The following is an 11,965-nucleotide window of genomic DNA, read 5'->3' on the forward strand; positions in this document are numbered from 1 at the left end:
AAAATAAGAAAGAAAAAATTGAATAAAAATATTATAAAGTTAAAAAATTAATTGAATATAACTTTTTTAATATTATTTTTATTTGAAAATTTGTAAAAATTGTATTGATCTTTGTGTTTAGATAATGATTAGATCAAAAAGTTGAAACTTTGAAATTGAAAAGTATTTTGTATTTAAATGACTTTTGAGAATAAAATTATGAGAAATTTTAAAAATTTTAAGAATTGTGTAAATTCTTTGTTAATCTAAACTTTCCCTAAAACTATGGGTGCTTGGATCGGTGGCTGCCGACCCCACCCCTTTCCCTCGCATGAAAGGAAGGGGGGAGTTAGGCCCTGGGCCCACTCCTCATACGCGAGTGTTCCCATCGGAATGGCGGGGTGGGGATTGGCCTTCAGGATCATCCGCCTCCTGCCTATGGCAAGAACGGAGAGAGAGCTTCTAGAGAAAAAGAGAGTGAGCACTTCCTCAGAGAGACACCTGAGGGCCCCAAAACAAGAGAGAGAGAGAGAGAGAGAGAGAGAGAGAGAGAGTATGAGTATGATGATGACTAGACGAGGTTAGGGACAACGATGACTAGCTCGATGAAACAAAAGGAAAGAGATACTGAGAGAGGAAAGAGAGCGAGATGTGAGGAGGGAGGGAGGTTTTAAAACAAACTCTTATACCAAAACAACTATCATTTTGAAGAAATTATAGGCGGGTTTTGGCTCAGCTCATTCCTAGAGCTAGGCACTTAGTTGTGTGTATTTGCATGTGGACGGATGCTCTCGACTACCCTAGACAGAGGCCAAGCGGGGGTGGTGGATGGGCCAGATGTGGTTGCCGCCACACAACCCTACCTAAAACTAATGGTCTCTTTAGTTGATAGACTCGATTGAGATCAAATCAGTTCAATTTAATTTTAAACTGAGTCTAACATCCAAACACTGTACTCTTAAATTACTAAACTCATTTCAACTTAAAATCTCTTTACACGTGGAACTCAACCCTTTTCAATTCAACACTTTTATATGCTCGAGACTAACAATTTTTAACTTCTTATAAATATATTTAAACTCATTTTAATATCTTAAATTCAACTCAATTCAATATTTAAATACAGTCTTAAACTCATCTTAAATAGATTTTATAAAACTCACTCTATCATTTTAACTTATTATTATTTATAAAGAATTTAATTTAACTCAACATATAAACACAGTCTAAATGAAAGCGAAGTTCTTCGAAAATAAGTGACAAGGTCCACAATTTCTTCCGACATTGTGACGCAATGAGGCATGATGGGTACAAGTCTTTGTCATACATTATGTCATCTAGAAGACTTCTGGGTGTGGTGTGCATCATACCAAGCTTTCGGTTTTTATTGGTTGGCTCAAAAGTTAAAGAAAAATAAAATGCATGACAGCCAAATCTCGATAATCGATTATCTTGTGTGTGTGAGATTGGAAAGCTGTACGTGTGTATAGTTATAATGGGAGATAACATTTTTCATTTCCGTCAATTAGATTATTATAGTCCCTTGAATCATTTTTTTCATTTCTTTCACAGTACTTAAAATATACTATAAGAAAAATGTTATATACAGTGGAAGGAAAATTCCCCTCCCGGCCCATGAGTTGGACTTGTGCAAGAAAGTGAGGCCCGTCCCGGTCCTGGCCTCATCCTCTTGTGGCCCTAGAATTGCCAAATGAGCTCGGCTCACGAATTGCGTCAACTAAAAGAGGGTACATTGTGCTAGAAATAAGACTGAGGGGGACGAACAAGACATGTCGATCCTGACACCTAACATTAAAGCATCTACGCCGACAAGTGAATGGGAAGCCCAGACAATCCTCAATTCTCTAATGATGGGCTTGAAAAGTGGCAGCACTGATCATCCATCGTCGATGCGCTACTCAAAAAGCTCGCCGCATTAATGGTGCCACCCCAAACTCCACGTCGTATTAAAGGCCTTGACTAGGGCTATTGTAGGGGTGATGTGAACCCTCTGACATGGGATATGAAATGTGCACCATAAATTTCGTATAAAAGTCGCGCCCTAGGTATGACTCTATCTAAATTCTACAATTTCTCTCACAATTCTATGAGACGATATACTAACTTTGGTATCGGAGGCTCCCTAAGCTACTACAAAGCTATCCCATTTTCTGTGTCTACAAGTAGGAAGACCTCGACTCGGATTGCCAGAACCTTGCCTAGACATATGAAACACGACATCAATATACAATACACTCAATCATTTTATACATGTTTTACCAAAAAAAAAAAAAAATCATTTAATACAAGTTAATCGATATTATGCATTAATTATTGGATTTTTTTATTTTAAATAATAAGAGCTAATTTAATGGATAATAGATGATGTCACGTTAATATAGTATGACAAGATTATAATAACACATGGTATATATCACTCGTTTTAAAAATAAGACTGACACAATAAATATCTGACATTTAATTTAAAAACAATATTTAATTTAAAGAAGTTTACTTCCAAATTTATGTGAAAGGACTGTGCTGCGTATCAGTCAGAAGCTGCAGCACACTACAGGTAAATTTTTTTTTTTTTTTTTTTCACTCAATAGAGAGAGTGTGCGGCGGCTGATATGCACAGTAGGCTGATATTTATATTTTCTATATGTGAAATGACAACAAGGCTCAAAATAATGAGATTCTACAAAACTTTGAAAAATAAGCAAATTTTTACACAAAATATGGAAACAAAGAGTATTTAGATATTATAAGTGTTTCATATCATTTTATTATAATAATTTTTTTTAATTTTCACACAAAATATAATAAATAATTCTATTTTTTTAAATCTCAAAATAATAATAATATTAAAAAATAATATTTTAATAATATTTTATTTAATTTTTAATTTTCATCTCAATTAATTATCCAAACGACACCTTGAGATTCTAGTTGCCAGAGGTGTCACATATTAGAATGGGTTTCTATTATCCTCTTGTAATAGTCAATGATAGAATATTGAGATGGGATTCTTTGATTATTTTTAAGTTTGGATCTTTAAGGTTTATGACTTTAGGAGATTTTCGATTTCTTGAATTGCAAAAGTTAAAAAGGGTTCAAAACTTCAGAATTTTTGTCATTTCATTACTATGTGGGGAAAAATAGTTTTTAAATATTAATCTTAGAGAACGGACCAAATTGAATTGTGTATCAAGAGGACGATAAATTCAGTAAACAACCTAGTTGGAATAATTCATGAATCTACTCGAAAATGACATAATTATTAACCAGATCAATTTAAATTTGTGTTGAATTTCATGATTAAAGAATCAACTAAAAAATGACATAATTATTAACCAGATCAAAATGTTAGGGAGTTCGATAAATAAAAAATAAAAAATAAATTTTTAATATAAATTCTATTTTATTATTTAAAAAATTAAATTATTTATTGTATTTTATATAAGAATTTAAAAAAATTATAAATATTAGACCGTGAAATTGAAAAAACATATCAAGGCTGTTTTCAATGAGAACGGTGCCGTTCCCTTTTGTCTTCCAGATCAGAATGTACAGTTTCTGATCGTCACTCGACATTTCTCCGCCTCCATTTTCCATTTCCATTAGATTGAATTGAAAAGCTCAGGTCCGAAAAGCAGGGGACCAGAGGGCAAAGCAAATAGCTTTCCCATGGACACCCGACTCTCGGCCTCTCTCGGCCTCCCCTCCCAAACCTCCAAGCCCCACCCACCACCTGACTTCCCTTCCCTCTTCACCCACCTCACCACAGCTCTCACATCCCCTGCAAACCCCATCTCAAAACCCAAATCCCTCTCCCGACGAAAACCACCCAAATCACCTCTCAATCACGCCAATTCTACTACCTACCTCTCCTTCGCCTCCACATCCTTAAAACCCATCTCGCCCAAACCCCAAAAGACCCTTCTCCAGAGCCTCTCCGTCCTCGAGCGCGCCCTCATCGGCGCTGCTGGTGGTGGCATTGCCGGAGCTTTCACCTACGTCTGTCTCCACCCACTTGACACTATCAAAACCAAGCTCCAGACCAAAGGCGCGTCCCAACTCTACGCCAACACCTTCGACGCCATCGTCAAGACCTTCCAGACTAAAGGGATCCTCGGCTTCTACAGCGGCGTGTCCGCCGTTATCGTCGGCTCAACAGCATCTTCCGCTGTGTACTTCGGTACCTGCGAGCTGGGCAAGTCGATCTTGGGTGGTTTCGATCGGTACCCATCCGTGCTCATTCCCCCGACGGCCGGGGCGATGGGGAATATCGTTTCGTCGGCGATAATGGTGCCCAAGGAGTTGATCACACAGCGAATGCAGGCCGGGGCAAAGGGACGGTCTTGGGAGGTCTTGTTAAGGATTTTGGAGAAAGACGGTGTGCTGGGTTTGTATGCGGGTTACTCTGCGACATTGCTGAGGAATTTGCCTGCTGGGGTGCTGAGCTATTCTTCGTTTGAGTACTTAAAAGCTGCGGTAATGCGAAGGACGAGTAAGACTCACCTGGAGCCCATTCAAAGCGTGTGTTGTGGGGCACTGGCCGGAGCGATATCCGCGTCTATTACAACGCCGCTTGACGTGGTGAAGACGAGGTTGATGACTCAGCTTCATGGGGAGGCTGCGAATAAAGTTGCCACGGCAATGTATAAAGGGGTTGCGGGCACGGTGAAGCAGATACTGAAGGAGGAGGGGTGGGTTGGGCTGACTAGAGGAATGGGGCCTAGAGTTGTTCATAGTGCGTGTTTCTCGGCTTTGGGATACTTTGCATTCGAGACGGCTAGGCTTGCTGTGTTGCAGCAGTATCTCAGAAGGAAGGAGCTGCGCGAGGCGTCTGTTGTTCCTGCTTGATTTGGTGGATTTGATTGGATTATCCCCCTACTCTACTCTATTGTCATACCTCATGTTTTTGGTGATATATTTTCCTTCGTATTGACTTCCTTTGTTGAGGTTTTTTGATATATATTTGAGCTTTGCTTGGGCATTCTTATGCGTAAGGCACTTGGAATTGTTCTCTGTTTCCTTCGTATGGTTCTCATTTTTCGTTTTATATTTTTTGAATGGTTTGTTGCTGATAGACACACCATAGATCAATGCCACATGATATGAAGGGCTTTTTATGTCGCAGAAGCATGGGAGATGACCTAACTGGTAATACACAATGAAAATTGATAATCATAGAAATTATAATGGTATACCTATAGATATCTCACTATTAAATGAAGTTATGGTTTTCTAGTGTGGAAGGGTTATGGCTTGACTGGTGTAATAATATATGTTAATCCCAATTTCAACTAATTTCTGTTTCCTTCAGTTGATTCTGTTGTGCTCCTCTTGTAGCCATTTGTAGCTGAAGCTACAACTGATTGTTTCCTTTAACTTGCTGCATCTTCAATTGTAAATGGGGGAGTCCGGGGTGGGGGTTCATGGAATGTGAATTCTAAATATTATAGAGGACTAATAGCTTTTTATTTTGGATGCACTTGATTGGAGTTCTTTAGTTTATATGTTGTTTGGGATTCAATATCAGCAAATGATATTATGGCAAAAGCTTAGGATAAAGATTTCCTCTGCTGGTATTTTTTTAAGTGTAAGAGATATATCAAACTATTTATTTTTGTGATGATTGAAAGTGAGAAGCCGGATACTAGATCCTCGTGTTTGCACCCAAGGAGATCTTCGTTACAAAGATAGAATAAAGTGACTTCATATGTTGCTCTAGCTAGGTGCGTACTCTTCTATATGTGTACTCAGGTTTCGCCTAGTCTTTTATTCATATTAATAAAATTCTTATACAAAATGTGATTTCAGATGCAAATCGAAGAATAGTCTGTGGTTTGATTCTAGCCCTTAAAAACATATATGTTTGCGAGGTCTCTGGTTCATATAGAATAAATATGGATGGTTACATGTATTCATCACATGGTCTTGTCAAAGTTCAATTATTGTGAGCCACGGAGAAATTGGTACCTCTTTTTTCTCCAGAAAACTAGTGATAGTGGAACTTCTTCTACTATTCCAAGCACCGTGCTTGAGCTTTGTTTGATAGCATATAAGGCTGCTGAAGCTTGGAAATGAATACTTTCATTGGGTTTTTCTCTATGGCTCATTAATATATGCAAACATTGATTAAATAGAAAGTTTTCATAGATTGTCTGAACCAATGGATGCGAACATTGTCTTGATTGCTTCTTAAGGTCTTGCTAGTTTTTCAACTTTTGGTGGGGTGGAGGGGCAGCCTGGTGACCAATTGAACAGGAGACCCACAATTGGTGAGCACTTGCTCGGTTTGATGGAGTTTGAAATTGGGGATTAGTTACTCGTTTATGGTTTCTCGCTTCCTTGCATGGTCTCGTTTGGTGTGAGGGCTAGAAGTAGAGAAGAGACTTGAAATAAAGACAAACGTTTGATTGAACTTACACTCATCTCTTTGTGTGTTCGCAGTCAGACTCGATGAATCCAAATTTCAAAAACTTCAAAGTATCTGATTTCATCTCATGAACTAACACTGCTCAAATGAATGGATATGAACCTCTACAGAAAATGGTTTTATTGAAATAATCTAAACTTATAGATTGGATTTCAGCACACAAACCACAGTAACTGAAGGAGCGACAAAGGGTTCAACTATTTTTTTTCAGTTTTAGCAAACATTCCGTAAATCAGTAGCATCATCTCAATTCTCATCATCATTCTATCATCTTATGATGTGACATTAGATGATTGGAGACTATTTATTATATTTTATTTATAAATTTATCATCTAATGTCACATTATGAGAGGATGATGAGAAAAATGATGATGAATATATTTTTTCTAATCTAAAAGGAGAGATATGAAAGGAGGGACTGGAGGGCTCCAACAAATTTGTCATCACAACCAATCTAGTGCATAAAATTACAATTAACAAAAGAGCAATGATATCATGCCAATGGTCTGGGCCCATATTCCGGCTTCTTCCTTCCTCCGGTAGCAGGAGGTTGGGGCTTTTTTCAGGGGTTTTGGCTGGAGAGAGAGAGAGAGAGAGAGAGAGAGAGAGAGTCATTGAGTAAAGGAAAACGCTGGTTCATGTACTTCCTTTGGCAAAAGGGTTCAACTTGTAGTACTATGTTTCAACCTAGTACCGATAAAAATTTCCGGAATCCTCCTAAGTTTGTGACCACAACTTTTGCACAAACTCTATCAGATCTTACTCGTAACATACACGCCCACCGCATGTTGTAATAATAGTTCTATTTAGAGAGTTTCTGCACATCCATTCGCGTGACATAATTTAATTTAGAGAGGAATTTTAAAATTTGTTACGCCTAAAAATATGTTAATTTCGTTTAATCATCATAACCATCAATTTCTCTTTAACGTGATTAGGACCGTCCAAAGCCCATGATTGACTTCACTGTCTATGTACCATACTCTTCCTAGAAAATCGGATTTAGTGCCTCCGATCGCTCCTTCCTCCTTTTGATTATTTTCCCTCCCAAGTCTCTGTTTCAAGCTTAGAAGTGGAAACGGATTTAGTGCCTCCGATCGCTCCTTCCTCCTTTTGATTGATTATTTTCCCTCCCAAGTCTCTGTTTCAAGCTTAGAAGTGGAAACGACCTGTTGCACTTCCAAGAGATTCAAAGACTCACCGTGACTCACTGTGACTGAATCAAATGTAGAAGATCAAGTTATCAGCACAGGCAAGAAAATCTAACCCAACCCAAGATTTGTCTGCTTTCATAGTCTCTGTTTCTGCGTTGGTAATATCTCTCTGTTCACTACGCTAGGATGCGTTCTTCTTTTCTCTTCTTCTGGGTCCATTTCTTTCTGTTCTTGAACTTCAATTTTCCTTCAAATTCTCTTCCTTCGTCGCCTGCTAATAATGTAACGCTCTCTGGTGACGCCTACTTCGGAAACAATGCCATTAGTCTCACCAAAGAATCCAGCTGCGTCTCTTCCCCTTCTTCTTCTGGGGTTGGAAGAGCTTTCTACGTCCACCCAGTTCGTTTTCTTGATTCTGAGACCAACTCCACTGCATCTTTCTCTTGCCGTTTCTCCTTCTCCATCGTACCTTCTCCGGTTTGCCCTTCCGGAGATGGGATTGCGTTTTTGATAACTGCCAATACCGAATATTCTAGCGCTTCTCGTGGCTCCATGGGTCTTCCGGAGCATGCCTTAATAGCAGAGGACCCCTTTTTCGCTGTGGAATTTGATACAAGTTATGATCCTTCCGTCGGAGACATCAGTGGGAATCATGCCGGCATCGATGTCAGTACGATCATATCTTTCGTTTCAGTCGATGTCTCTTCGAGGGGGATTGATTTGAAAAGCGGGAGGCAGATTACGGCTTGGATTGAGTACAGAGAGGCCATAAAAATGATCCGAGTATGGCTTGGGTACTCGCAGATTAGGCCTGCAAGTCCCATTCTCATTTCCCAGATTGACCTCTCCAACCAATTCAAGGAGTTCATGCATGTTGGGTTCTCTGCTTCTAATGGCCAGGGCTCTTCAATTCACGTTATTGAAAATTGGCGATTCAAAACTTTTTGGTCTCTCCCCTCTGTGATTACGATGGATACTCTGGAAGAAGGGGACTGTTTCGTTTGCATTTCTGAGGACCAAAGCATCACAAATGCAAGCATCTCTGTAGATGATCATGCAAGAAGAAAGAAAGTAGAAGAGCTAGCTTACGGATTGGGAGGATTAGCTGCATTTCTCTTCTCCGCATCTGCAATTTTTGCTGTAGTCCTTTTTTTCTTGATAAAGAGCAGAAGACTCCATATCAGAAAAAGCAAAGAAGGCCCAAGTTGTAGATATCAGACGAATAGAGCACCGGAAAGGTTGTCACTTTCCGAGATAAAGGCAGCTACAATGGCGTTTAATCGAACCAGAGTTATTGGAGAAGGGGCATCGGCTACAGTTTATAAAGGGTCTCTTCCATCTTGGGGAGAGGTGGCTGTTAAAAGATTTGATAGGGGCAATGAGATTGATTGTATGCCCAATCCTTTCACTACTGAGTTTGCAACAATGATGGGTTGCTTAAGGCACAAGAATTTGGTTCGACTTCAAGGATGGTGCTGCGAGAGAAGTGAGCTAGTCCTGGTTTATGAGTACTTACCCAATGGAAGCCTCAACAAAATCCTCCACAAACACTCAAATTCAACAATCCATCTGTCATGGCAGCAAAGACTGAATATAGTTCTAGGAGTCGCCTCTGCTCTTACTTATCTGCACGATGAATGCGAAAGGCAAATAATTCACAGAGATGTCAAGACTTGCAACATAATGCTTGATGCTGAGTTCAATGCCAAACTCGGAGATTTTGGTTTGGCAGCAGTCTATGAACATAGTTCTGTGACGAGGGAAGCAACTATACCAGCAGGAACAATGGGATATCTGGCTCCTGAGTATGTCTATTCTGGGGTCCCAACTAAGAAAACTGATGTTTACAGCTTTGGTGTTGTGGTGCTGGAGGTAGCAACAGGGAGAAAGCCTGTTGATGATGATGGAACAGTGCTTGTTGATTGGGTTTGGGACTTGTGGGAAAAGGGGAAACTTAATGAGGCTGCTGATCCCATGTTGATGGGTAAGTTTGATGAGGTGAAAATGGAGAGGATGTTAATAGTGGGACTTTCTTGTGTGCATCCAGACCCCGAAAAGCGGTCACCGGTGAAGGAAGCTGCAAGGATTCTCAGAGGTGAAGCACCACTTCCATTGTTGCCAACAAGGAAACCCAGAATTAGAATTCGACCTGTTTTTCCTGAAGATGTATTTGGTGAAGACATTGATGATATGCCATGGATGACCCCAAAGAGCCATCTGAGCAAGGATTAGCTTAGAATTCTTTTATAGTTTTTCTGAAGCCAATTGTTCTCTTGATGATTCAACACAGACTCATTTGAATCATTAGGATATGCTTTTGGATGATGGATATCACAGAGAACAGAACAAGATCTTCTGATCTCTATTGGGTATTTTAAAGATATTTTTTTTACGAGTCCATTTTGTTTTTCTTTTCTCGTAGGCAAGTTATTTGGCATGCCATTTTGCTCTGCAACTCACCTCTGTTCGAAACTCTTCTCTTTCCGACTTCAAAAACTCTCTCTCTATGGCATTGTGTTGAGGAAGATAAAACAATGATTCAAATTGGATACAGTGGCGTCCTAAAATTCTATATTCTCTTCACAGATTGAATTTGTATCCAAAATAATACCGACTTTTTTGGTGACAATTATAGAACTCTCTTCCCACAATGTTAACATTTGCTGTTTTAAATTAAAAACTCAAAACTTTAGAGTTGAATTGAAATTCTAAAAGTTATTAATACGCTATAGTCACAAATAAATTTTATAAAAAAACTTATGAATTTAATGTAATTCGTCAAATTATAAAATTATTTTTATTATCAGAGCTCGTTTGGATAGTGAGATGAGATGAGATGAGATGGTTTTAGATAAGTTAAATAAAATATTGTTAGAATATTATTTTTTAATATTATTATTGTTTTAAAATTTGAATAAGTTAATTGTTTATTATATTTTATGTAGAAATTTAAAAAAATTATAAAGATGAGATGAAATTATTTCTTTATCGAAACAAACCCTAATTCAAATCAAACATATTATATAAATATTTATTTTTCCCAAACTCTTTAACTGCCACTTTTCAAAAAAATAACTTAAATGTATCAAAACTTATAAATATATTTGATGTGGATTATAATTTTTTATTATAAATATATATGGACACCTCAAAAAATTATTTTGAAATGACCCAAATGTTCTTGTAACATAACACAAAGATATACCAATTTGCTCAACAAACTAGTTAGTTGTAACTATGCAATTATTTAATAATAAAGTAATAACATAAAGTAAATAAATTGTATAACATGAAAATTGGTAACAAATGGAAACCTTTTAAAGAACTTTTTAAAGGTATAACCCTACGGAGTAGCCAAACTCATAAAAGTCAATTTTATTATTTGAAAATCAATTACAAACAAGTTTCAATTACAAATCTTTAATTTTACTTGACCAGACAAACATGTCATTTGTCTCTACCGCAGTAGTAACCATAACCTCTGATGATTTTCAAACATTAGTTTTTCTCCAAGAACTCCAGTGGCTGAATCACGATCACTCAATCTCCAACATTGAGCACGATCACACTTTTTGAGAGAAATAATATGAAAATTCTCTAAAGAATTTTCTCATTAAAATATGCACTGAAAAGTGCTCTAAAAAAAATCCAGAACTGAATCTCTACAGATCCTAACCAATAAGATCCCTTAAATAAACAATTTGAAATCAGTTTGAATTATAGTAGGACTCTGTTGAACAGAGCGACTTTGTCGCGAGAGACTCTTCTAATGGGATGCTGACACTTGTCACTAAATCTTCTTAGCAATAGCAATTTTCTATTCAAACTCTTTTCTGGATAATTACAAAACCCTTAGAACTCGATTTTCACACTTTGTACTTATCTAAAACACTTCCTAATAACTTCTAAATAAACTCAAAATAGTTATAGATAAAATCAAAATATTTTATATTCATACAAATTACAAAACTAAAAATAAGATCTATCGTTTTAGTCATCTAATCCTATACAAACTTATCAACTTAATCACCTAATCCTAGCCAAACTTTTGTATCTATAATTAGGGGTGATATCGGTTCAGTCCGGTTCGATCTTGGGCGGTTTTGTGGACCGGACCAAACCTATTCGGTCCAGGGATTTTTCACCCTGGATCGGACCGAGTATATATAGGACCGGTTTGGTCTAGTCCATTTCAGTCTAGAGTCGGTCCATTCGGTCTGGACATGCCCCCAAATGGGCTATTCAACCCATCTAAATTTGAATTTTTTTTTGCCCAATTTCAATTACTTTCGACCTACTTCAAATTTTGTACATTTTTTAGCTAAAAATACTAAAAAAAAACTTGATCTTGAAAAATACAATAATAAAAGAAAACTAATCTATATA

General features: G+C 37.6%; 2 protein-coding genes across 2 annotated transcripts; both read left to right on the plus strand.

Annotated features, from left to right (window-relative positions):
- The first annotated feature begins 3,495 nt into the window (after positions 1-3,495).
- On the plus strand, positions 3,496-5,002 carry LOC109005387 (protein MITOFERRINLIKE 1, chloroplastic). The gene has a single exon (XM_018984311.2). The coding sequence runs from the start codon at positions 3,667-3,669 to the stop codon at positions 4,843-4,845; it is 1,179 nt and encodes a 392-aa protein (XP_018839856.2). The 5' UTR covers positions 3,496-3,666; the 3' UTR covers positions 4,846-5,002.
- A 2,763-nt stretch (positions 5,003-7,765) lies between these two features.
- LOC109005378 (L-type lectin-domain containing receptor kinase S.6) lies at positions 7,766-9,811 on the plus strand. The gene has a single exon (XM_018984301.2). It carries the CDS (start codon positions 7,766-7,768, stop codon positions 9,809-9,811), a length of 2,046 nt encoding a protein of 681 aa, XP_018839846.1.
- Positions 9,812-11,965: the final 2,154 nt, after the last annotated feature.

This window comes from Juglans regia, chromosome 6, assembly GCF_001411555.2.
Source record: "Juglans regia cultivar Chandler chromosome 6, Walnut 2.0, whole genome shotgun sequence".
Taxonomy (NCBI): domain Eukaryota; kingdom Viridiplantae; phylum Streptophyta; class Magnoliopsida; order Fagales; family Juglandaceae; genus Juglans; species Juglans regia.

Bases quoted from the DNA above. Each gene is read 5' to 3' on its own strand.
- LOC109005387 (XM_018984311.2), top strand. From the start codon at position 3,667: ATGGACACCCGACTCTCGGCCTCTCTCGGCCTCCCCTCCCAAACCTCC.
- LOC109005378 (XM_018984301.2), top strand. From the start codon at position 7,766: ATGCGTTCTTCTTTTCTCTTCTTCTGGGTCCATTTCTTTCTGTTCTTG.